Source organism: Esox lucius, chromosome 20 (assembly GCF_011004845.1).
Source record: "Esox lucius isolate fEsoLuc1 chromosome 20, fEsoLuc1.pri, whole genome shotgun sequence".
Classification (NCBI taxonomy): Eukaryota; Metazoa; Chordata; class Actinopteri; order Esociformes; family Esocidae; genus Esox; species Esox lucius.
The window spans coordinates 18864221-18889056 of record NC_047588.1 but is presented as its reverse complement, the minus strand read 5'-3'; the positions used below and the strand labels follow the sequence as shown (position 1 = coordinate 18889056).

The 24836-nt window shown below is 44.9% G+C and overlaps 1 protein-coding gene across 3 annotated transcripts in view; it reads left to right on the top strand.

Annotated features, from left to right (window-relative positions):
* Window positions 1-24836, top strand: part of triob (trio Rho guanine nucleotide exchange factor b) — a 141452-nt gene that overhangs the window by 15274 nt on the left and 101342 nt on the right. For all 3 annotated transcript variants that reach the window (XM_029115548.2, XM_029115547.2, XM_029115551.2), the window contains exon 2: window positions 3828-3884. In XM_029115548.2, the coding sequence (XP_028971381.2) occupies window positions 3828-3884 (57 nt within the window). The remainder of the gene's footprint in view (window positions 1-3827; window positions 3885-24836) is intronic.

Sequence of the window (24836 nt, the reverse complement as noted above, 5' to 3'; positions counted from 1 at the left end):
GAGTAGGAACGTAGATTGACCAGTAAATCGAGAGCTTCGCCTTACGGCTCAGCTCTTTCTTCACCACGACAGACTGATACATCGATCGCATTACTGCAGAAGCTGCACCGATCCGTCTGTCAATCTCCCGTTCCATCCTTCCCTCACTCGTGAACAAGATCCCTAGATACTTAAACTCCTCCACTTGAGGCAAGTACTCTCCACCAACCTGAAGTGGGCAAGCCACCCTTTTCCGACTGAGGACCATGGCCTCGGATTTGGAGGTACTGATTCTCATCCCCACCGCTTCACACTCGGCTGCAAACCGTCCCACCGCATGCTGAAGGTCCTGGTTTGAAGGGGCCAACACGACAACATCATCCGCAAAGAGCAAAGACGAAATCGTGTGGTCCCCAAACCTGACACCCTCTGGCCCCTGGCTGCGCCTAGAAATTCTGTCCATAAAAATTATGAACAGAACCGGTGACAAAGGGCAGCCCTGCCGGAGTCCAACATGCACTGGGAACAAGTCTGACTTACTGCCGGCAATGCGGACCAAGCTCCTGCTTCGGTCGTATAGGGACCTGACAGCCCTTAGCAAAGGACCCAGGACCCCATATTCCCGAAGCACCCTCCACAGGACGCCGCGAGGGACACAGTCGAATGCCTTCTCCAAATCCACAAAACACATGTGGACTGGTTGGGCAAACTCCCATGAACCCTCCAACACCCCGTAGAGGTTATAGAGCTGGTCCAGTGTTCCACGGCCCGGACGAAAACCACACTGTTCCTCCTGAATCTGAGGTTCTACTATCGGCCGTATTCTCCTCTCCAGAACCCTGGCATAGACTTTCCCGGGGAGGCTGAGAAGTGTGATCCCCCTATAGTTGGAACACACCCTCCGGTCCCCTTTCTTAAAAAGAGGGACCACCACCCCGGTCTGCCATCCCAAAGGCACTGTCCCCGACCGCCACGCGATGTTGCACAGGCGTGTCAACCAAGACAGCCCCACAACATCCAGGGACTTGAGGTACTCAGGGCGGATCTCATCCATCCCCGGTGCCTTGCCACCGAGGAGTTTCTTGACCACCTCAGTGACTTCAGCCCGTGTGATGGACGAGTCCACCTCTGAGCCATCATCCTCTGCTTCCTCAATGGAAGACGTGATGGCAGGATTGAGGAGATCCTCGAAGTACTCCTTCCACCGCCCGACGACATCCCCAGTTGAGGTCAACAGCTGCCCACCTCTACTGTAAACAGCGTTGGTAGGGCACTGTTTCCCTCTCCTGAGGCGCCGGACAGTTTGCCAGAATCTCTTCGAGGCCAGCCGATAGTCCTTCTCCATGGCCTCACCGAACTCCTCCCAGGCCCGAGTTTTTGCCTCCACAACCAAATCATTTATCCCTTTATTTAATTGAAAATAGTACAAAGAAAACAAATGTTATTGTTTTGGGAACAATACATGGCTGTTTTGAATTTGATGCCAGCAACACATTTCACAAAAGATGGGACAGGGGCAAGTTGATTAATGTGTTGCATCGGCTCTTCTTTTAACAATACTCTGTACATGTTTGGGAACTGAGGAGACCAAAAGTGAAATGTATTCCCATTCTTGCTTGATATATGATTTCAGGTGCTCAACAGTTCGTGGTCTCCTTTGTCATATTTTCGTTTCATAAATGTTCCAGATGTTTTCAATGGGTGACAGGTCTGGACTGCAGGTAAGCCAGTGTTGCACCCAGATCTTTTACTAAAGAGCCATGCTGTTGTAATAAATGCAGAATGTGGTTTGGCATTGTCTTGCTGAAATATAGCAAGGCCTTCCCTGAAAAATACATTGTCTGGATGGCAGCATATGTTGCTCCAAAACCTGTATATATTGTTCAGCATTAATGGTGCCTTCACAGATGTGCAAGTCACCCATGTCATGTGCTCTAATGCTTCCCCATACCATTACAGATGCTGGCTTTTGAACTGTGCACTGATAATTAGCCAGATGGTCCCTCTCCTCTTTAATCTGGAGGACGCGACCTCCATGTTTCTCAAAAATAATTTCACATTTAGATTTGTCAGACCACAGGACAGTTTTCCAAGTCGCCTCAGTCCATCCTAAATGAGCTTGGGCCTAGAGATGGCGGCAGCGTTTCTGTACCTTTTTTATACGTGGTTTCTTCTTTGCATGATAGAGCTTTAACTTGCATTTGTGGATGTAGCGATGTACTGTGTTCACTGACAATGGTTTTCTGAAGTGTTCCTGAGCCCATGTAGTGATGTCCACTAAAGAATCCTTTTTAATCTGTTTTTAATGCTGTGCCATCTGAGAGCCTGAAGATCACGGCCGTCCAATATTGGTTTTCATCCTTGTCTCCTGTGTACAGAGATTTCTCAGGATTCTCTGAATTTCTTTTATTATATTATGTACCGTAGATGATGAGATCCCCTAATTATTTGCAATTTTTTATTGAGAAACTTTCTTTTTTAATTGTTGCACTATTTGTTGGCGCAGTCTATCACAGAGTGATGAAACCCTCCCCATCTTTACGTCTGAAAGGCTCATCTTCACTGAGATGCTTTTTTATACCCAATCATGTTACTGACCTGTTGCCAATTAATAGTTGTGAGATGGTCCTCCATGTTTTTCTTAAGCAATACATAACTTTTCCAGTTGTATGTTGCCCAACCTTTTAGAAACGTGTTGCTGGCATCAAATTCAATGTAGGCATATTTATTCAAGAAAAAAAGAAAATCTCTGTTTCAACTTTTGGTATGTTGTCTTTCTACCACTTTCTATTGACTATAGTGTTTAAATGATTTTCACACCACTGCATTCTGTTTTCTTTGGAAACAGGTTGTGCAATGCCTGAACTAAAAGATGCCAGTTCCAAAACATTTCATCTCACTCTGCAGAAGAGGAATAGTCTACAAAACATTATTTTACAGACCTTTTTTCAAAGGAAGTAAAAGTTAATGCTTTCTAAGGCTAAAAATGTGAGACGACCACATTGATCACTATGTGTAAGGGCATTTTACAAAGTGTGATTTGGAATTTGCATTTTTATAGCCTATTTTGGCCCATTGTAAGACGGCTCCTATAATAAGTTAGCTCCAATAGAGAAATTCTAGTTTTGCCTTGAAAGAGTCTCCTGTGCTACATGTCTGACGTGTCAATCAGAAATGTGGCAAACAGATTTTCAGGTCCATATCAACCTGTGTATTCCTGCATCGCTAAAAAGCGATGTCTATTTATATTTTTCTCTAGAGACGTATCCCAATTTCTTTGGAATGGTAACTTTACAGTGACCAGAAAAAAAGTTATAAAACAAAAATCATTGGGAAGACATTGAATCAACTGAGCCTTTTCCCCCCAGATTTTCTATGGTGGAAATCATACAAATGGTTGCTTTCAATGTTGAATCTCCACTGCACTTTAAATCAAGTCCTCATGAACTACAGTTCATCAGCCATGTAATCCTTAGCAACATATGCTGGCTTGCCATTTGAAAAGCAGGCAAAACTAAGCTGTAGCTGTCCTCTACTACTGATGTACTACCGGATGACCCAGAAAGAAAGCAGGGCTGAACTTCCACTAGTCGACCCCACTACTGTACTGGCCTAGACATACTGTAGAAAGACCAGTCAGAAGCAAGGCTTACATAACCCACAGTAATTTCAAGTGCTATACTGTAGTTGCAAGTAGAGAAGACACTGACAGATTTGTTAAACAACAGACGTTTAATGGGTGAATTATTTAGCATTTATGCTTCACTGAAATAATTTCATTAAGCAAGCAGGCAGTAATCACAGTCTTTATGTGGTGAATTAATGTTCTTTTTTTCTTTTTTTTCTAGATTCTTTATCTCTTTCAAAATGTGAGCCAAAACTGGATGGATCCAGTCAACAAGCAGGTAATCCATTGTGTTATTTTGTTGTATATTCAGTTGAATTTATAAAATTATTGTACTACATGTACACTTACCACCTTATTTTGGGTTGTCCTCTCGGATACATGTCAGCTTGTTTATGGTCAGGAAAAGAAACAGATACTTTAATATCTACTTAGCACTCGTTTCACTCTGATTTGCAAGTTGCTGAAACAAGAACAAGCCAATATGTTTTTCTTTGTTTGGATACATTGATACAGTATACCAACATTGCTACTATTATATAAAACCTAGAGGTTATTTTACTGACCTGTTCTAGTGCACGACAGCCGATAGTTAGCGTGCAAAGCTCAATGCAAAACCTGAGATGATGCAGCATACTCACCCGTGAATGTCTTCATGGCTAACTTAGTCACCAACCTTTTTGCTCAACAAGATGACATGCAATAAAGCATGCCCACTAACACACTGGTGTGCACCTGAAGCACAACCATTAGTTCTTCTGCATGCTAACTATATACTCTCATGGTCTGCCTGTTGTTAATGTTAAAAGGGCCAACAGTGAAGTATTATACAGTTGGTTCAAACCTCACACCTGGGCTCTGATTGATTACTGATCAGTCGCTGATGTTATTTTGTTTGGCACATTCTGTTACAAGTTGTAATATTTCATAATAATAATATATAAGTTTTATGAATCACAATTAATGTGGATTTCATTCAGTTTACATAGTTTGCTCCCGAAATGGCACCAAATTCCCTACTGTAGACAGTACACTGTCTGAGCAGGGCATATACACCCATCAACCATAACATTCTGACCACCTGCCTAATATTGTGTAGGTCCCCCTTTTCCCGCCTGACCCGTTGAGGCATGGACTCCATTAGACCTCTGAAGGTGTGCTGTGGTATCTGGCACCAAGACGTTAGCAGCAGTCCTGTAAGTTGGGAGGTGGGGCCCCCATGGATCTGACCTGTTTGTCCAGCAGATCCCACAGATGCTCGATTGGATTGTAATCTGGGGAATTTGGAGGCCAAGTCAACTCCTTGAACTCGTTGTGTTCCTCAAACCATTCCTGAACCATTTTTGCTTTGTGGCAGGGCGCATTATCCTGCTGAAAGAGACCAATGCGATCAGGGAATACCGTTGCCATGAAAGGGTGCACATGGTCTGCAACAATGCTTAGGTAGGTGGTACGTGTCTCAGTAACATCCACTTGAATGGCAGGACCCAAGGTTTCCCAGCAGAACATTGCCCAAAGCATCACACTGACTGTTGTCTTGCCTGGCCATCCATGTGATGTAAAAGGAAACGTGATTCATCAGACCAGGCCACCTTTTTCCATTGCTCCGTGGTCCAGTTCTGATGCTCACATGCCCATTGTAGGCGCTTTTGCCAGTGGACAGGGGTCAACATGGGTGCCCTGACTGGTCTGTGGCTACACAGCCCCATAAGCAACAAACTGCGATGCACTGTGTGTTCTGACACTTTTCTATAAGTAGCAGCATTTACTTTTTCAGCAATTTGAGCTTCAGTAGCTCATCTGTTGGATCGGACCACACGGGGCATCCTTCACTCCCCACATGCATCAGTGAGCCTTGGCCACCCATGACCCTGATGCCGAATCCCTTCTTTTCCTTCTTTGGATCACTTTTGGTACTGAGCGCTGCAGACCGGGAACACTCCACAAGGGCTAATGTTTTGGAGATGCTCTGACCCAGTCGTCTAGCCATCTCTATTTGGCTCTTGTCAAAGTCGCTCAGATCCACTTGTCCATTTTTCCTGCTTCTAACACATCAACTTTGAGGACAGAATGTTCACTTGCTGCCTAATATATCCCACCCACTGACAGGTACCATGATAAGGAGGTTATCAGTGTTATTCACTTCACCTGTCAGTGGTCATAATGTTATGGCTGATCGGTGTATGTATGCAACATAAATAGGTGATTCTTTTAGTGCCTACAGAAAACCTATTCCCCTTTTTTATTCATCTTTTCAAATGTTGTTCTGTCAATGCCTTAAGGTTTCATGCATTTAAATTAAAATGTATTTCCACTACACGCCGTTCTTTATCATGGTGCAAGGAAAGTATATATTAATATATTGGATACATTTCCATACGCTCCTAAAAAGAATCCTAGATTAACTTGACTGTAACTAAAAACCTGAAGGATCTCACATCCAGTTAACTGGCCTTCACCTAAATTCACCTAAATAGTGACTCAGATGATTTTAAGATGAATTGAGTGGATTCTGTATTACTCTGTTTGGTAGTGATTTGCAGACGAAAAAGAGAAACAGGTGTGGTAATACTCAGATCCGGGGATGGACTTAACAAGATTTCAAAGGTCTTGAATATGCTTTGGAGCATGGTCAAGATGATTATGTAGGTGTATAGCACCACCGATACCTTATGGTAGGGTGCCAAAGAGGATGCTGTTACACAGGAAAGACAACCTTGAGTCTTGTTTGAAGTATCACAAACACATTTCAAATGACTGGCATGTAGCAAAGCTTAAATGTTGTTTAGCCTAAACCCAAGACAGCACATCCCAAAGCAGCATAATGTTATGGGGATGCTTATCATTGTCAGGGGCTTTTTTCAAGATAGAAGGGCAATTTAATTAAGGAATGTACAGGTTTTCCTTCAGGAAAACCAGCTGCCCTCTGCAAGAAAGCTGAAACTTGGGACCAAGTTGGTATAGGCTTATCCCTAAAGACTCAGCTGTAATTACAGCCCAAAGTCGTTCCACCAAGTTTTAAAGCAGAGCGTGGAGACTGATGATGTTTCAGTTTTGTATTTTTCATTTATTTCTAAATAATAGTTATAGAAATAATATTTCTACTAACTATTATATCTATAATAGTAGATAATATATATATCTATAATCTATAATATTATATATATATTATGGTTATTGGAAATATTAATCCCTTTGAATGCCTCTCCATGTTTAATTACATGAGGCACTGAAATGACAAAATATAGTATAGTATTATATATAGTATGGTAAGAACTGGTACACGCTGTTTACCTATTTGCAGTTTTTTTAGGTGTCTAAACCTATAAACATAAAGGGGTTAATATTGGTTGCAATTATTATATTTGTTGACCTGACCCTTGTGTACTGGTTAGAGAATAAAAGTTGTTTGTGTGAATTATTTACTAGATTGCGTTTGCTATCTACTGAGTCATTCCTTTGGATGTTTTGAATGCTTAGCCACTACAAATAAACCAAATCAACAATGATTAATGTTTGTCATGTTATGAACAATTTAATGAAAGAACTACTCCAGTGACAGGCCTGCATAAGTCTTTATGTCCTGTAATTCACGATGCGTACAACCAAATGTTTTCTGTCGGTCTGTGAAGGTGTCAGATTGTATGTGAATGTAGGCTATGTCTGATTGGTCCCAGAGCCCAGCAGAACACAGAGCTGTTCTCCCTTAATTGGGGATTGCAGTGGATCAGGATCAGTAGGGGAGTGTTTGCCGTGAGCAGCTCTGTTCTGTATTCCTGGGGGACCGACTGAAACACACACACACACACACACACACACACACAAGGTTCTGTTCTTCAGAGGACAGCTTGTCTTTAGGGCTGCTGCCAATCCTCTGCCTGTGCTGTCAGTAGTTATAAGGCCTGCTATTGTAACTGGCCTGGGCTTGTAGGGGTGGGCTAAAAGGACTACGATGTCAGGGATGGGATAGGAGAGTTGGAGCAGCACGGCTGTTTTAGCTGGGATAGGAGAGTTGGAGAAGAGGACGGTTCTTGATGAAACTCCTACTTTTAAGTTGAATACAATAATATGAGTGAAAACCAAAAAGAAAATATAACAAAAGACTGACAATGTCTTGGTTACATATGTCCTCACAGGACTCCATTACAGCTGTGAATCGTTCTGTGTATTCTACTACCTTCGCACACCTCTTACAGGTTAACACCTGTCCATTGTTTTTGTCAAAAGCTCAGTGCATTTTAGTGAAGAATCATTAAAGAACAACAATTTCAAATATTGTCTATAAATTTCAAGCAGCTTTAAGTCAGGATGGCGCCTGAAGGACTCAAGGGTTCAGTAGAAGGTTTCAGAAGACTAACGCCAATTTTCTTATTTACCTGGACTTTTTAAAGAAATGTTGATCCTGCCAATCTTCCACGCCCTGTCAATGACAAGCATAAACACAACATCATGCTGCAACCCCAATGCTTGAAACTACTGATTGAATTTGTTGTACTGGATTTGACCTAAACCTTTAGTTTTTAATAGACCAAGTAGGGCCGGCTCCAGGCATAAGCGTCATGAACGGTTGTTGAGGGCCCCCCAACCGCTAGGGGGCCTCTGACTGCTAGGGAGCCCTCAACTGATAGGGGAGAGATGGCCTCAAATCAAATTTTGCTTAGGGCCCTCAAATGGCTTGAGCTGGCACTGAGACCAAGAAGCTCATATTTGCTGTGTTTCCTAGAAGTATTCTATTACTTAAGGGCCTTGTTGCAAACAGAATTCATGATTGGAGTGGATTTTTTACCACTGGCTTCTGCCTTTTCACCTGATCATACATCCCAGTAATGTGAGTTTAAAGTGTTGTACTTGTACTCTCTCTCTCCTTCTATCTCTCTCTCCTCTCTCTCTCTCTCTCTCCTCCTTCGTTCTCTCGATTAAATCTATGTGTGTGTATATTTATTTGTATATGTGTGTTTTGTGTGTGTGTGTTTGTGTGTGTGACTGAAGAGAAAATGTAATGGCCAGTAACACTTTGGAATGTAAGAGGTTTTGGATGGGTTTCAAACCCAAATGGGTCAGGAGTCTAGGGGGCTTATTGCTGTGCCGCTCCAGCATCATTCCTATATGTTTATGCTTGTTACCGACAGGTTTTCTCAGCCCATCTGAAAGGATTCTCAGATTTCTGGATACCTGTGATACAATTGAACCTTTCTACACAAATTGCATTCAATGTTACACCATAGATACACCAGAATGGCTTTCTAAAAGGTGTTAAACTGTCATGAATGGTCCGATCTTGAATGTCCTGACTTAAATCTACTGAAAAATCTGAGACACTGTTTAAATATAGTTATCTACTTATCATTCCCATTCAGATACTGAGGTTAAGAGATTTTCTTAATGAATATTTTGCCATAAGAGTTGTGTGATGTCTGACATGTGAAGACATATTCAGTCAATAGGCCTACATCCTTATTTATTTGTTAGTAATGTGGACATATTCTCACAGAATGTTCTTACAATTGCAGTTTTTATATTTAAGTTTTGAATGATTGTTTGCCCTTTGGGTTGGTACTGTTTGGTGTTGTTAGTCAGCATATGTTTCTTCTGTGCTCATCACGTATTTAGTTGGTATGTTTTACACATAGGCTGCGACATCTAATATTTAAGAGCTGTGCAGTTCTTCAGTAGAAATCCAATCAGATCAGAGGGCAAAACCTTTGGTAGTTTTCTGCTCTACATATTGAGACTATGCAAGCATAAAACTTGTGTTCTACATTTGTTTGCTCCACTTACATTTTTCATACCCTATCCTAAATTAATGTGGTTATTTATTTGGGCTTTCTTTTCTGGGGCACATTTTGTGGGAATTTGAGAACCCCATTTTTGAGAACCTCTTTAGTTGTCCAACTAAACCATTTACAAAAATGTAGTAGATGCTGCTTTGGAGATCTGATGCTTCAGAAAGAAATGTTTGAGGACCAGTAGGGCGCACTCTTCTGGCTGGTCTAAAGGTCAAATCCCAAATTCCCAGGGCAGTGAAAATGCCATTATCCTTTCTAGGTGGTGTGTTTCTGATGGGATGTAAAAACCCATGATATGTGGTGGGGGTGCTGCATGCATCAAACAGGCTGGTAGAGTTCCGTGGCGTGGGGGAGGTGGAAACAGGAAGTACCGTTTCCCAGATATTGACTTTGTTCCACCCTGTGCCTGCAGGCCTTGGGGTCATGTGACTCATGTATCTCTGACAACACAGCTGTGGTCTTGCCGGCGCTGCACAGCACGTGAGCTCACAACACAGAGAGTACCGCTATTCTGAACAGGAAAAGCATTGGCATTTTGTGCAAGGACGATAGGGGACCTCTCTGTCTCGTTTTTCATGGTGTCTTTTATACACTGTGATTCTTAGCTAAAGAGGATACTGTGCTGTCGTAAGACCTCCACCTCTGTGGTTGTGATGCGTGAGGTTGTTGTCAGAGGCCGCACACTGCTCTGACACATAGTTCCCTGACTGGATAACCCAGCCCTGTGTTCCCCATGTCAGAACTCCTCCGGGGTTCCTACAAGCCACACCCTGACAACAGACCCACTAGTCCATTTACCTGTACAACAGACCCAGTTGTCCACGTACCAGTACAACAGACCCAGTAGTCCACCTACCTGTGCTATTTATTCCTCTCTTTTTCTTTCTAGGCTGCTACCTGTAAGTGCTCCCTTGCCAAAATCACTCGTTTCCCACCATTTAATTGCCTCTGTGTGTCTCCATGCGCCAGGGGCATGGAAGTCATTCATGATCAGTAATGAAAGCTGAAGTGTCACCGTATCACCCATCCCCCAACTCAGCAAATCTTCCTTTTTGTTCTTCCCTTCCCTGGCCACTCTCTCTCTGTGTGGAATAAAACCAAAAATCCGCTGAGCTCCAGAAACCACTTCCTTCACTGGTTAAAACAGACCAAAGAATTGGAGGCAGCTAGGAATCAGGGTCTGTGTGACTTACAGGTCATCCCCTATCTCAGTCCAAGCTCTGTCCATAATGATTATTACTCAGAGATCTAATGGAAGGATAAGGTGACAGGAAAAACACTGTGTTCTAGAACATGCAGACGAATGGATCTGCTGAATTAGATTGTGAATGAAAGCACATGTGGCCTGAGTAAGGTCCAGTCAGCGGTGGCCTGCCCAGCCTATTCTTATTCAGCTGGAGCCATAGCAGCAAAACAGCACATCCAGACTGACAGCAAATGCACAATCATTTACTACCTTCTCATCTAGTTAATGGATTCAGGAAGCACACATCCACAGCACGGACAGCATGAGGCATCACCTAACAACGTAAGGGAAGAGGAAAGCCGTGACGAAGATTAACTAGAGCCATTATGATGCCACTAATGTCACAGACTATCTGAGTAGTGGATGTGGATTTTTGGAAACTGCGATTTACTAATATGAAATTAATTCATTGTAATAATGTGAAGGTCACCATTGGATACCTATTCGATTACCATAAATGGTCAATTAAAGGCAGTATATGTATGTTTTGGTAGCCAGACATCTGCACACAACTAAACCCTTAGTTTAAATCAGTGTTCTAAAGACTGAAATCTGGGGTGCATTATATTTGGCTAGATTTGGAAAACATTCCATGGTAGTTCAATGGAAATATACCATGTTCGTTTCATGGTATTTTGGTCACTGTCATGGAAGAAAATTACCATCTTTTAACTTTGGATTTCATCCATCCAACTTTTGGTCACTGATCCAGCCCAATGATCCAGTAGCATGATATTATTTAATAGCATGGTGGCACTATCCGATTTCAAACCTAAATCCATGATGTGTTTCAAATTGATTGAAAAGTATTTTCCAGGTGTCAGCAGCATGTGCATTTCTTGCATCACTCAATTGTGTTGTGTGCAGTATATATATACACTCACCTAAAGGATTATTAGGAACACCATACTAATACTGTGTTTGACCCCCTTTCGCCTTCAGAACTGCCTTAATTCTACGTGGCATTGATTCAACAAGGTGCTGAAAGCATTCTTTAGAAATATTGGCCCATATTGATAGGATAGCATCTTGCAGTTGATGGAGATTTGTGGGATGCACATCCAGGGCACGAAGCTGCCGTTTGTTACACCATTACACCACCACCAACAGCCTGCACAGTGGTAACAAGGCATGATGGATCCATGTTCTCATTCTGGTCACGCCAAATTCTGACTCTACCATCTGAATGTCTCAACAGAAATCGAGACTCTTCAGACCAGGCCACATTCTTCCAGTCTTCAACTGTCCAATTTTGGTGAGCTCGTACAAATTGTAGCCTCTTTTTCCTATTTGCAGTGGAGATGAGTGGTACCCGGTGGGGTCTTCTGCTGTTGTAGCCCATCCGCCTCAAGGTTGTGCGTGTTGTGGCTTCACAAATGCTTTGCTGCATACCTCGGTTGTAACGAGTGGTTATTTCAGTCAAAGTTGCTCTTCTATCAGCTTGAATCAGTAGGCCCATTCTCCTCTGACCTCTAGCATCAACAAGGCATTTTCGCCCACAGGACTGCCGCATACTGGATGTTTTTCCCTTTTCACACCATTCTTTGTAAACCCTAGAAATGGTTGTGCGTGAAAATCCCAGTAACTGAGCAGATTGTGAAATACTCAGACCGGCCCGTCTGGCACCAACAACCATGCCATGCTCAAAATTGCTTAAATCACCTTTCTTTCCCATTCTGACATTCAGTTTGCAGTTCAGGAGATTGTCTTGACCAGGACCACACCCTTAAATGCATTGAAGCAACTGCCAAGTGATTGGTTGATTAGATAATTGCATTAATGTGAAATTGAACAGGTGTTCCTAATAATCCTTTAGGTGAGTGTATATACAGGCGGGAGAACAAGTATTTGATACACTGCCGATTTTGCAGGTTTTCCTAGTTACAAAGCATGTAGATGTCTGTAATTTTTATCATAGGTACACTTCAACTGTGAGAGACGGAATCTAAAACAAAAATCCAGGAATTGTATGATTTTTAAATAATTAATAATAAAATGCATTTTATTGCATGACATAAGTATTTAATCACCTACAAACCAGTAAGAATTCTGGCTCTCACAGACCTGTTTTTCTTCAAGAAGCCCTCCTGTTCTCCACTCATTACCTGTATTAACTGCACCTGTTTGAACTTGTTACCTGTATAAAATACACCTGTCCACACACTCAATCAAACAGATTCCAACCTGTCCACAAAAGCCAAGACCAGAGAGCTGTGTAAGGACATCAGGGATAAAATTGTAGACCTGCACAAGGCTGGGATGGACTACAGGACAATAGGCAAGCAGCTTGGTGAGAAGGCAGCAACTGTTGGCACAATTATTAGAAAATAGAAGAAGTTCACGATGATAGTCAATCTCCCTCGGTCTGGGGCTCCATGCAAGATCTCACCTCGTAGGGCATCAATGATCATGAGGAAGGTTAGGGATCAGCCCAGAACTATACGGCAGGACCTAGTCAATGACCTGAAGAGAGCTGGGACCACAGTCTCAAAGAAAACCATTAGTAACACACTACGCCGTCATGGATTAAAATCCTGCAGCGCACGCAAGGTCCCCCTGCTCAAGCCAGCGCATGGCTTGATCTGAAGTTTGCCAATGACCATCTGGATGATCCAGAGGAGGAATGGGAGAAGGTCATGTAGTCTGATGAGACAAAAATAGAGCTTTTTGGTCCATACTCGCCGTGTTTGGAGGAAGAAGAAGGATGAGTACAACCCCAAGAACACCATCCCAACTGTGAAGCATGGAGGTGGAAACATCATTCTTTGTGGATGCTTTTCTGCAAAGGGGACAGGATTGAGGGGAGGATGGATGGGGCCATGTATCGCGAGATCTTGGCCAACAACCTCCTTCCCTCAGTATGAGCATTGAAGATGGGTCGTGGCTGGGTCTTCTATCATGACAACGACCCGAAACACACAGCCAGGGCAACTAAGGAGTTAGAAGCATCTCAAGGTCCTGGAGTGGCCTAGCCATTCTCTAGACCTGAACCCAATAGAAAATCTTTGGAGGGAGCTGAAAGTCCGTATTGCCCAGCGACTGCCCCGAAACCAGAAGGATCTGGAGAAGGTCTGTATGGAGGAGTGGGCCAAAATCCCTGCTGCAGTGTGTGTATACCTGGTCAAGAACTACAGGAAACGTATGATCTCTGTAATTGCAAAGAAAGGTTTCTGTACCAAATATTAAGTTCTGCTTTTCTGATGTATCAAATACTTATGTCATGCAATAAAATGCAAATTCATTACTTAAAAATCATACAATGTGATTTTCTGGATTTTTGTTTTAGATTCTGTTACTCACAGTTGAAGAGTACCTATGATAAAAAATTACAGACTTCTACATGCTTTGTAAATGGGAAAACGGAATTGCAAAATCGGAATTGCATCAAATACTTGTTCTCCCCACTGTATATATATATATAACCCAACTGGCTATGTTGGTGTTTATTAGGGTGAAACCTAATATTACTTGGCTGGGCTGCATGTTTATCATGCTACTTTGATTGGATAGTGCGAAGATATAGTTCTCCTTTTAATCATTAATAATACAATCAGTCCTCCCTTTTATGTTTCAGTCTGACTATTTAGTTTGCTGACACCTCTTGTTTGCCCGCTACTAAATCAAATGCAGAGGATGTTGTTCAGCAAGTTGTCAATGCGCATAATAAACAGGGCGATTGGAACAGAAAAAAACCTGGCAGCAAATTGTCTAACAGACTTAACTCTAAGCATTGCTCCTCATCTGCCGCTGTGGTCTATATCATCTGTGGTCTATATAATCTGTGGTCTATATAATCTGTGGTCTTTATAATCTGTGGTCTATAAATTGTGGTCTATAATGTGTCATCTATAATCATGCCCAAGTCGACTTAGACATATCAGACACTTACTTTTAATATTATATTACGCAACTCTGCATTAAGGAAAAGGCCACCTTTCTTGAATAGAAGCTTGTCTCAAAGCACTGCTTATGTTCAGTGATTGAAGTAAACAAACGACTGGGATATTAATTGAATTTCAGTAGTTAGGTAATCAAATGACTCATAAGACAACAACACAAAATATGTTCAGACAGGCTCATCACAGGTTTTGTTACTATTAGACATCACCATTTATTTTTTATTATCTCCAATGAAGACAGTAGAACTGGAAACCTGCTCCATCAGTTGAGATGGACACTGACTGGTCCAGGCCCATGGGCTCAGCACGGCCCTGGCAGGGGAACAGAGAGGCCGCATGCTATTAATAAACAGGCCGCTCAGCATCTGCTTCTGTTCTCACTTTCCCTTTTGTGATTTAGCCTGGTTAAACCAGGCTGAATGCTGTACTGACCATTCGGTACCGTTTCAATGTGATTACAGAGCCCTGCACTACCACCACAGTTTCCCTCCGGTTTCCCGCGATAACCCTTGGGGTCAGGAAAGGCAGTGCCGTCATTACACCTTGATCCAGTCCTAACCACGTGTCTGTTATTACTGGAATGAAAACACAGGCCTGGTAAACCCTTGTCCTGGATTAGTACCTGTACAAGTAACTGGTTGACCGTTGATGTGGTTACGGTGAACGCAAAACACATGTATCACTGTGTTTGTGTGGTGCTTCGCCGAATGGAACGTGGCTGATGTACTGACTCGTAGGGCTCCAACACAGTGCTGCCTGGACTGAACATCATTGTTGAAGTCGTTGAAAACAGGACTAAGATATGAGTGAGAGAATAAAGATGGACGAGGAGTGACAGACTGAGTGAAAGAACAAGACAACATGTTGGCCTAGCCCGGGGCCCAATAGGTCCTGGGGAATAGCATGCCATTTAGTACATACACATTCCATACAGAATTCCTGTCTTTTGTGGGATGTTGAAGTGTCCTGTTGAGACCAGGGTTGCTGTGCCCTGGGACCGTGTCACTCAGCAGGACACAGGCCCTAGCACTCAGCCCAGCCTGCATAGAGGGTGACCAAACACAGCCTGACGGCAGGCAGCGCCCTCAGGCACATGCACACCTACACTCACACCTTTACGCACACTGACACACACACACACACACACACACACACAATAGTTTTTCTACTGGTGGGGACCAGAACTACGATAACCTCTATAAACTAACCTTTCTGACTATTATTTTTAACATAAAACCCTAAGCCGGAAAATTGCTTTTTTCCTTGAGAAGACTGGCTTAAAAACATTTTGAGAATCGTGCTGTCAGGTTTAACTTTGTGAGGACAGTAACACATTAGCCCTGAGAAGAGACCAGGGATATTATCCCAGAGAGCACTGATGTATGATGGGGAGTTTTTACTGCATTGAGCTCGCGTCATCAGCAGCCTAACCTCTGGAAGAGCCTTCCTCCCCCACACCAACCAATAAGAAGGCAGGGAGGGCTGGCAGGGTTCAGAGATGGGAGTTAGCGTGGTGGTGGTAGAATTAATGCACTGACTGTAATGTATGGGAACTGGCTTTGGCGTGGCAGTTTTATTCCAAATCTCTGAGCACAGGGGCCTTTCTTGGGAACAGCTTGGGAAGGCAGAGGGTACCAGATAAATAACATGCACTGTACTTCCTTGTTGATACTCTGCTATATGGAACCTAAGCAATCCTACTGAGAGCTGCTTTGTGGCTTGTTTTTGAGCTGAATGCTGTGAATGAGACATGGCCATGCACATTCTTTCTGCCTGATCAGTAAGTACATTGTGGGATGATATTCTCATCTCTCATCATCTCTGATGACAACGTGTCTGATGAGGCTTTCTTCTTTCTTCAGTAGATGTTCTATTCAGTGCTAAGTCAGTGCTGTTGCCTATGAATCAGGCTGATATTCTAATGTTTTAACCACCTTATGTTTCTGATCTAATGTATTAATCAATTATATATATGCCTTTGAACCAGTTCTGTTTACAACTGGGTGATTAATTGCAACTCTGTGGTGCTCATCAGAACAGGATTATCTCATTTAGCATTGGACTTATATGGCCACTGTGTCTCTACAATACACCCATTGAAGATACAGTTTAGCCTGGAATATGGTTTGGTCCGGTCAGTCGTCTTGTTCGCCATGTGTCTTTGGGGTCTATCATTCTGACAACTGATATTGTTGCTCTTCCACTGCTATCCTCTCCCCAGAGTCCAGTAGATAATTGGTCCTTTCATTTTATCCTCTGGTGGCCAATTAGGTCACTGAGCTGAGAGCTGAGAGTGGATGGTCATGTGTTGAACAACTAAGAAACCATTTGGGACTATATAAAAAAAAAATCTGTCAATGTGATGTGGAAAAGGTGATGATAATGGTTGGGTTTCTATCTTTTTGGGGGGTTCTGAGGCTCAGTGCTCTGATCTCACAGTACTCATGGTGCAATGTGACTTGATGCCTCCAGCTCTGTTTGTTCCTCTGGGAAAGCGGTAGCTACAGGCTAAGTCTGTCCAAAAAGGTGGGACGGTGTAATGGAAAAGAAAGAGCTCTGCTCATCTGAGGAGGTCATAATCCTCTCCAACTCTGTAGAGTTGGACATGCTCCAGTACCATGCCATCACCATTACCGTTGTCTTGGCTTGGCTAATCCAAAGGATTCCAGGCTGTGAGCTACGACTGAAAGCACTCATCTGATCTGGAGATCACAACGCATGATGCAGAACTAGACTAGTAAATAAAAGGGCTTAAGATTAATTTTGTCTTGGCCTTGATAACAGGCCATGAATGTAAATGTTCTTCTGTTTTAATCAGAGTGTGAAGCGGTGTCTGACTCAAAGGATTGAGAGGATCTCTACTCTCACAGCTTCATTTTTAACAAAGACCTATGAGATCACTGTGCTGACTCTTCCCAGCTGCGGATGCACATACACAGACTATTATTATGTGAAAAACAAATGTTATCATATTGTTTCAGAGATCTGCCATGTATACTCACGTGGAAATGTGCCACCAAAGTGCACTGACCTGAAAGTCTTTCATATTTCAAGAGGTTGTCAATATGTCTATGAGTGATCACCAGAGAAGAGCACTGAAATGCTGTGTGCTTCCTTGTTGTGTTTTCAGCTCGACTGGTTTCCAGGATGCAGATGAAGCTTTATACTTAACCAGAAAGCTAGTCAATAGCGAGTCTTCATCGAAAAGTTCTTAAAATGTTACGAGCCAAGCCAGCCCTATGAACCCCTATGTTCACCTGTGGTAAGCCTTGGGCTGGGTCAGCTCTTTACTGGTCTCTCTAAACAGACGGTGGCAACAGTGTCCCTGTTAAGTGCATGGTTGTTACAGCAGGACTAGTAGAGCTGTTAAACTCTTATGAAAATAGTACCATTTCTAAGTTGGCCAGTAGGTATAATAAATATCAGAATAATTTACATTGATTTGAACTGCAGTCACATCCATTCAACTGCTGAGCATGTCGACGCTGTAGGATTCATTCACAACCTTCTAATCAACAGCAGGTGGCCTCTAGTCTAAGCTGTACTTTAGTGTCCACTCTCTCCTGGGCCTTCGGAGCCTGACTGAGGATCCGGGGACGTTTCCCTCGCCCTCTGGCGTCCCTGTGCCCTGGTCCACTGTGACTGCCTCGGCACGGTTTACTGACACCTGCTGGACTGGAAAGGGGTGACTGCCGGGTGCAGGAACCACCAGCCAATGGCTGCGCCTGAAATGGCACCATATTCACCGTACTGTAGACTACATTTGTCTTGACCGTAGGATGTTGGCTTGGGCCGATATGTCCTCTGGTCAGAAGGAGTTCACACCAGACTATTTTACCCCGTGCCCTTGTCACAAAAACAATGGATTTCAGCATCAAAAGTATAGCCCACATTTGTACAGAATATCTCTGTATAAATCCTTTGTAGATGCTACATTAAAAATACATTTTATTGGAGCTCAAACAGCTAAATAAAAAGAAGTGACAATCTGTCCTTAGAACACTGCATTTTGTGTTTTAATTGAGTGTTGAGATTCTTGGGTGATCTATTCGGTTTCACCACCTAAGAGGCCACTGTTCACAATGCTGGAGCAAGCCTTTTCCCACCATATGGTACTGAAGTCTACAGTATTTCCACGTTGGGGTGGAGTCAGAGTCAAAATTCTGATGTGGTTATGTGCTGTGTTTGCATGGAAACCTAACCCCTAAAGACCTACAATTAGCTACATACGAGCAGCAGAACATCCAAAATTAGGAACCCCAGCCTCTTTCCCCTGCATGGCTTGTTTTGCTATGTAAAAGAGAGTAGAAAGAGAGAGCTCCAAGCTCCACCAAAATAAACTGAAACCAGAATAATCCTCTAAATAAGATTTGCAGCAGAACCATCAAATTGTAAATCTAAGCGGCACAATCTTGAACTAATTTTGTGGTGCTGAAAATATATCCACAAACACAGTCAAGAGGATGCTTATCAGTGTATACAGACAGATTGCTAGTAGTGTGGCGGTTGCTGTTTAGCACTAGCTGTTTTGCATATTTGTCATTATGTTTTGGCTGATAGAAACTTTGGTTGTAAAGCTACTTTTTGCATACAGAATGTCTGGCTTTTTTCCAGGCTAGCACAACAGCATTTGGACATAGGATGTGAATCTCAATCCATAGGGAATCACATGAAATGTACTTTAGCGTCCAGTCTGTGTATTCAGATGATTGGCTGGTGTCTTTGTCAGTGAGAAAGAAGTCCTATTCATAGTGCTGGGGAAGCTGGAGAGGAGATCTCTTTGCACTGCCTGAGGATATAATGAGCTCATAAACACAAGTGCTGCTCTATACACCACTGGATGCACAATACTAACATGTAGTCATATGAACACGTGGTAACACAAGACCCTATATCAATCACTATCTCACTGTGATTTACAGACACAATCCTATAGGCATCAAAATGTCACTGATGTACAGACACAATCCCATATCCATCACTATCTCACTGTGATGTACAAAAACAATACTATATCCATCACAATCTCACTGTGATGTACAGACACAATCCTATATCCATCACCATCACACTGTGATGTACACACGCAATCCTATATCCATCACCATCTCATTCTGTTGCATGGGCAAGATCCCATCACAATCTCACTGTGTTGCCTGGACTAGGAAAATTCCTACATTACAAGACCACATCTAAATTTACTTGTGTAAAACAAGATTTGGCAATAACAGGCGTAATTCTTTTTTTTTATAGTTAGTGAGTGTGTTTCTATGGCATTTATGCCCCCTGTGTATGTTCATGCACATAAGTATTCATGTTAATGTGTGTGTGTGTGTCTATTGAAAGCCATCAATAGCCATTCCTGTGGGACCTGGCTGTGACTCCAGAGCTTGTAAACAGGAACTGAAAGGGTTTTAACAGACTCACAGCCCTGCAGGAGTTGGACTGAACACACTACAAACTAGCTGCCATCCCTCTCTCTAGTGCACTATATAAGGAGTATGGGGTAATTTGGGATGGAACCCAAATTAAATAGATTTTAGGCCCATATACATTACTTGACATAGAAGTTGACTTTTTATTCCAATACACATTACCTGACATGGAGGTTGACTTTAGGCCAATACACATTACCTGACATGGAGGTTGACTTTAGGCCAATACACATTACCTGACATGGAGGTTGACTTTAGGCCAATACACATTACCTGACATGGAGGTTGACTTTAGGCCAATACACATTACCTTACATGGAGGTTGACTTTAGGCCAATACACATTACCTGACATGGAGGTTGACTTTAGGCCAATACACATTACCTGACATGGAGGTTGACTTTAGGCCAATACACATTATTAGAGTAAGAAGGGTGTCAACGGACGCTTTTGACAGAATGCAAAACTGATGGTTTTGAGAATAAGAAATGACATTGTCATTGCAAAGATGTATTGTTTATGTCAGGATTTCACTAAGGGGTGTACTCTCTTGTGTTGCCTGTGGTTTAGACATAAATGGCTGCGTGTTGTGTTATTTTGAGGGGACAGCAAATGTACACTGTTATACAAACTGTACACTCAATACTTTACATTGTAGCAAAGTTTCATTTATTCAGTGTTGTCACATGAAAAGATATACTCAAATATTTACAAAAAATACTGAGATACTGTAGCTCAGCACTGCCCAGGGTGAACGGGTGGACATCTCCTTGCTCTTTAACGACTCATAGTGATAGATTGGATGCCTGCAAACTCACTTGTAATTGTATGCTGGGAATTGCGTTCTCCTCAGCATGAATGTGCCCGCAGTAACTACCTGGTTGAACATTTTTTAATACCCTGATTGGTCCTAAATGTTTTTTCTTTCTATATTAGCATTCCCTTTGGAAGTAAAATTGAATATAATGTTGGGAACAAGAGTTGTTTTATTTATTGTTGGCCAACATACTCAACATACAAAGCCATGTTTGTTTTCTATGGCAGAAGCTGTGGTAAGTACATAAATAGGGCCCTAGGACCACTGGAAGCAAAACAGCCTCATAACATTTATAATCCACCGTATTTTGCAGTTTGTATGAGGTTGTATGATCCATCTTTTGAAGCCAAACCCACAACTGGTGTGCGTGGCCAAAGAGCTCTATTTTTATTTCATATGACCATAGCATGTATTTTCAAACCAAGTGAGAATGTCGCATAGCCAACTCCAGCCACTTCCATTTGTTGGTTGCTCCCAGTAAAAATGTATTTCTTGCAACACTCCCTTTTAAGCTATTGGCATGGAGGTGATGTGTAGTTCTTAAACTGTGAAACTGTCCCTTGGAGGGGGAAGGAGGGGTCGCTGTGTGAAGACATTCATATCCAATGGTAAATGACCTATTCTCCTCCTTTTGCTCCCTCACCATATCTTACTTTTCCCCTCCTCATCCCCTGTCTCTCCTTTAGCTTACCTCACTCACTTACCTCACTCCCTCCTCATCCCCTGTCTCTCCTTTAGCTTACCTCACTCACTTACCTCACTCACTTACCTCACTCCCTCCTCATCCCCTGTCTCTCCTTTAGCTTTCCTCACTCACTTACCTCACTCCCTCCTCATCCCCTGTCTCTCCTTTAGCTTACCTCACTCACTTACCTCACTCCCTCCTCATCCCCTGTCTCTCCTTTAGCTTACCTCACTCACTTACCTCACTCACTTACCTCACTCCCTCCTCATCCCCTGTCTCTCCTTTAGCTTTCCTCACTCACTTACCTCACTCCCTCCTCATCCCCTGTCTCTCCTTTAGCTTTCCTCACTCACTTACCTCACTCCCTCCTCATCCCCTGTCTCTTCTTTAGCTTACCTCACTCACTTACCTCACTCACTTACCTCACTCACTTACCTCACACCCTCCTCATCCCCTGTATCTTCTTTAGCTTACCTCACTCACTTACCTCACTCACTTACCTCACTCTCTCCTCCACCATCTTTTCGTTCACCTCTCTTACTCCCTCTTGTTCACCTTACTTGCTCCTCCTCCCTCTTCTTGTTCACTTCACCCCCTCCCTGTAGCTCATGTTATGCCCTCCTCCCCCTTCCTCCTCTAACTCACCTCAGGGTACACCACACATCACCTTATTGGTTCCTCTCAATGGCTATTGCGTCAAAACACCGTAGGATGGTTCACAACAAAGACATTCTGTAAAAATGGAGCAGATAAGATCCATACAAGATTGCAGATGAATGTAGTGTATGAATGCCTACTTGTCTACTGTCTTGATTAAATTAAGCCTGTGTCACGGCTTCGGGGTTTGGGAACAAGGAGGAGCAGGAGAAGGCGTGGTAGAAGGATATTTAATGGTATCCAGGAGAAATATACAATATATATAGTACGAAGCGTCGCACAGCTCTTTGTCACAGTCGGAGACAATCACACACAAAGACAGGGGGAGCAGAGGGAACATATATACCGGGGGAAACAGCGATGATGAGGAACAGGTGCACTAAACGAGACACAGGTGAAATGTATGATGAGACGGTGGTGTCAGAAGGCCGGTGACGTCGACCGCTGGGGCCCGCCCACTGCAGGGGGAGGTGAACCAGCAGAGGTCGCAGTTGTCACAGTACCCCCCCCCTGACGCGCGGCCCCAGCCGCGCGACGACGCCGGCCTCGGGGCCGACCCGGGGGGCGCGGAGCAGGGCGGTCCGGCCGACGCTGATGGAAGTCGCGGACAAGGACGGGAGCCAGGACGTCCTTCACCGGAACCCAGCTCCGCTCCTCCGGGCCGTACCCCTCCCACTCCACGAGGTACTGGAGGCCCCCCGCCCGGCGCCTCGAGTCGACGATGGAGCGGACAGAGTACGCCGGGGCCCCCTCGATGTCCAGAGGGGGAGGGGGCACCTCCCGCACCTCACACCCCTGGAGGGGACCATCCACCACCGGCCTGAGGAGAGACACATGAAACGAGGGGTTAATACGGTAGTCGGGGGGAAGGCGTAACCGATATGTTACCTCGTTGACTCTCCTCAGGACTTTAAAAGGCCCCACAAACCGCGGGGCCAGCTTCCGGCAGGGCAGGCGGAGGGGCAGGTCCCTGGACGAGAGCCAGACCCGGTCGCCCGGCCGATACACCGGGGCCTCCCCGCGGTGGCGGTCTGCGGAGGTCTTTTGACGGCGGACAGCGAGCCGGAGGCGGGATTGCACTGCCTCCCATGTGCCCGCTGCCCGCCGGAACCAGTCGTCCACCGCAGGGGTACCGGTCTGGCTCGGCGTCCACGGCGCCAGGACCGGCTGGTAGCCCAGGACGCACTGGAAAGGCGTCACTCCCGTGGAGGAGTGGTGCAGAGAATTCAGTGCGTATTCCGCCCACGGCAGAAACTCTGCCCACTCCCCCGGCCGGTCCTGGCAGTAGGACCGGAGGAACCTACCCACTTCTTGGTTGACCCGTTCCACCTGCCCGTTGGACTGGGGATGGTAGCCCGAGGTCAGGCTGACCGAGATCCCCAGGTGCTGCATAAATGCCTTCCACACCCTAGACGTGAATTGGGGACCCCGGTCAGACACGATGTCCTCGGGCACCCCATAGTGCCGGAAGACGTGTGTAAACAGGGCCTCCGCGGTCTGTAGGGCAGTAGGAAGGCCGGGCAGGGGCAAGAGGCGGCAGGACTTCGAGAACCGATCCACAACGACCAGGATGGTGGTATGGCCCTGGGAAGGGGGGAGATCAGTCAAAAAATCAACAGAAAGGTGGGACCATGGTCGTTGTGGAATGGGCAAAGGGTGCAACTTGCCCACCGGTAGGTGCCGGGGTGCCTTACTCTGGGCGCACACCGAGCAGGAAGAGACGTATACCCTCGCGTCCTTGGCTAAAGTGGGCCACCAGTACTTACCGGCCAGGGCGCGCACTGTTGGCCCGATGCCAGGATGACCGGAGGAGGGAGATGTATGCGCCCAGTAGATGAGGCGGTCGCGGACAGACGCCGGCACATACGTACGGCCCTCAGGGCATGTGGGCGGAGAGGGCTCGTCGCGCTGCGCTCGGGCGATGTCCGCGTCCAGTTCCCATACCACCGGTGCCACGATGCATGACTCCGGGAGCACGGGAGCATCATCCACAGGCCTCTCCTCCGTGTCATGCTGGCGGGACAGCGCGTCAGCCCCGACGTTCTTACTCCCCGGCCTGTAAGTGAGAGTAAACACAAACCGGGTGAAGAACATAGCCCACCTTGCCTGGCGAGGGGTCAGCCTCCTCGCTGCCCGCATGTACTCCAGGTTCCGGTGGTCAGTCCAGACGAGGAAAGGGTGTTTAGCCCCCTCTAACCAGTGCCTCCACGCCGACAGAGCTCGAACCACGGCCAGCAGCTCACGATCACCGATGTCGTAGTTCCGCTCCGCCGCACTGAGCTTCTGGGAGAAGAAGGCACAGGGACGGAGCGTGTTACGACACCCCGTCCGCTGGGAGAGGATGGCACCGAGCCCACAATCGGACGCGTCCACCTCCACGATGAACTGGAGCGACGGGTCGGGATGGGCCAGGACCGGAGCGGTGGTGAAACGGTGTTTCAGTTCCACAAACGCCCGCTCCGCGTCCACGGTCCACCTCAACCGGGTCGCCCCCCCCTTCAGAAGGGAGGTGATCGGAGCCGCGACCTGGCTAAAGCCCCGGATAAACCTCCTGTAGTAATTAGAGAAGCCTAAGAAACGTTGCACGTCCTTGACCGTGGTTGGGGTCGGCCAATTACGCACGGCGTCAATGTGAGGCTCCTCCATAGCCACACCTGTGCTGGAAAAGCGATACCCCAGGAAGGACACAGACGACTGGAAAAACAGA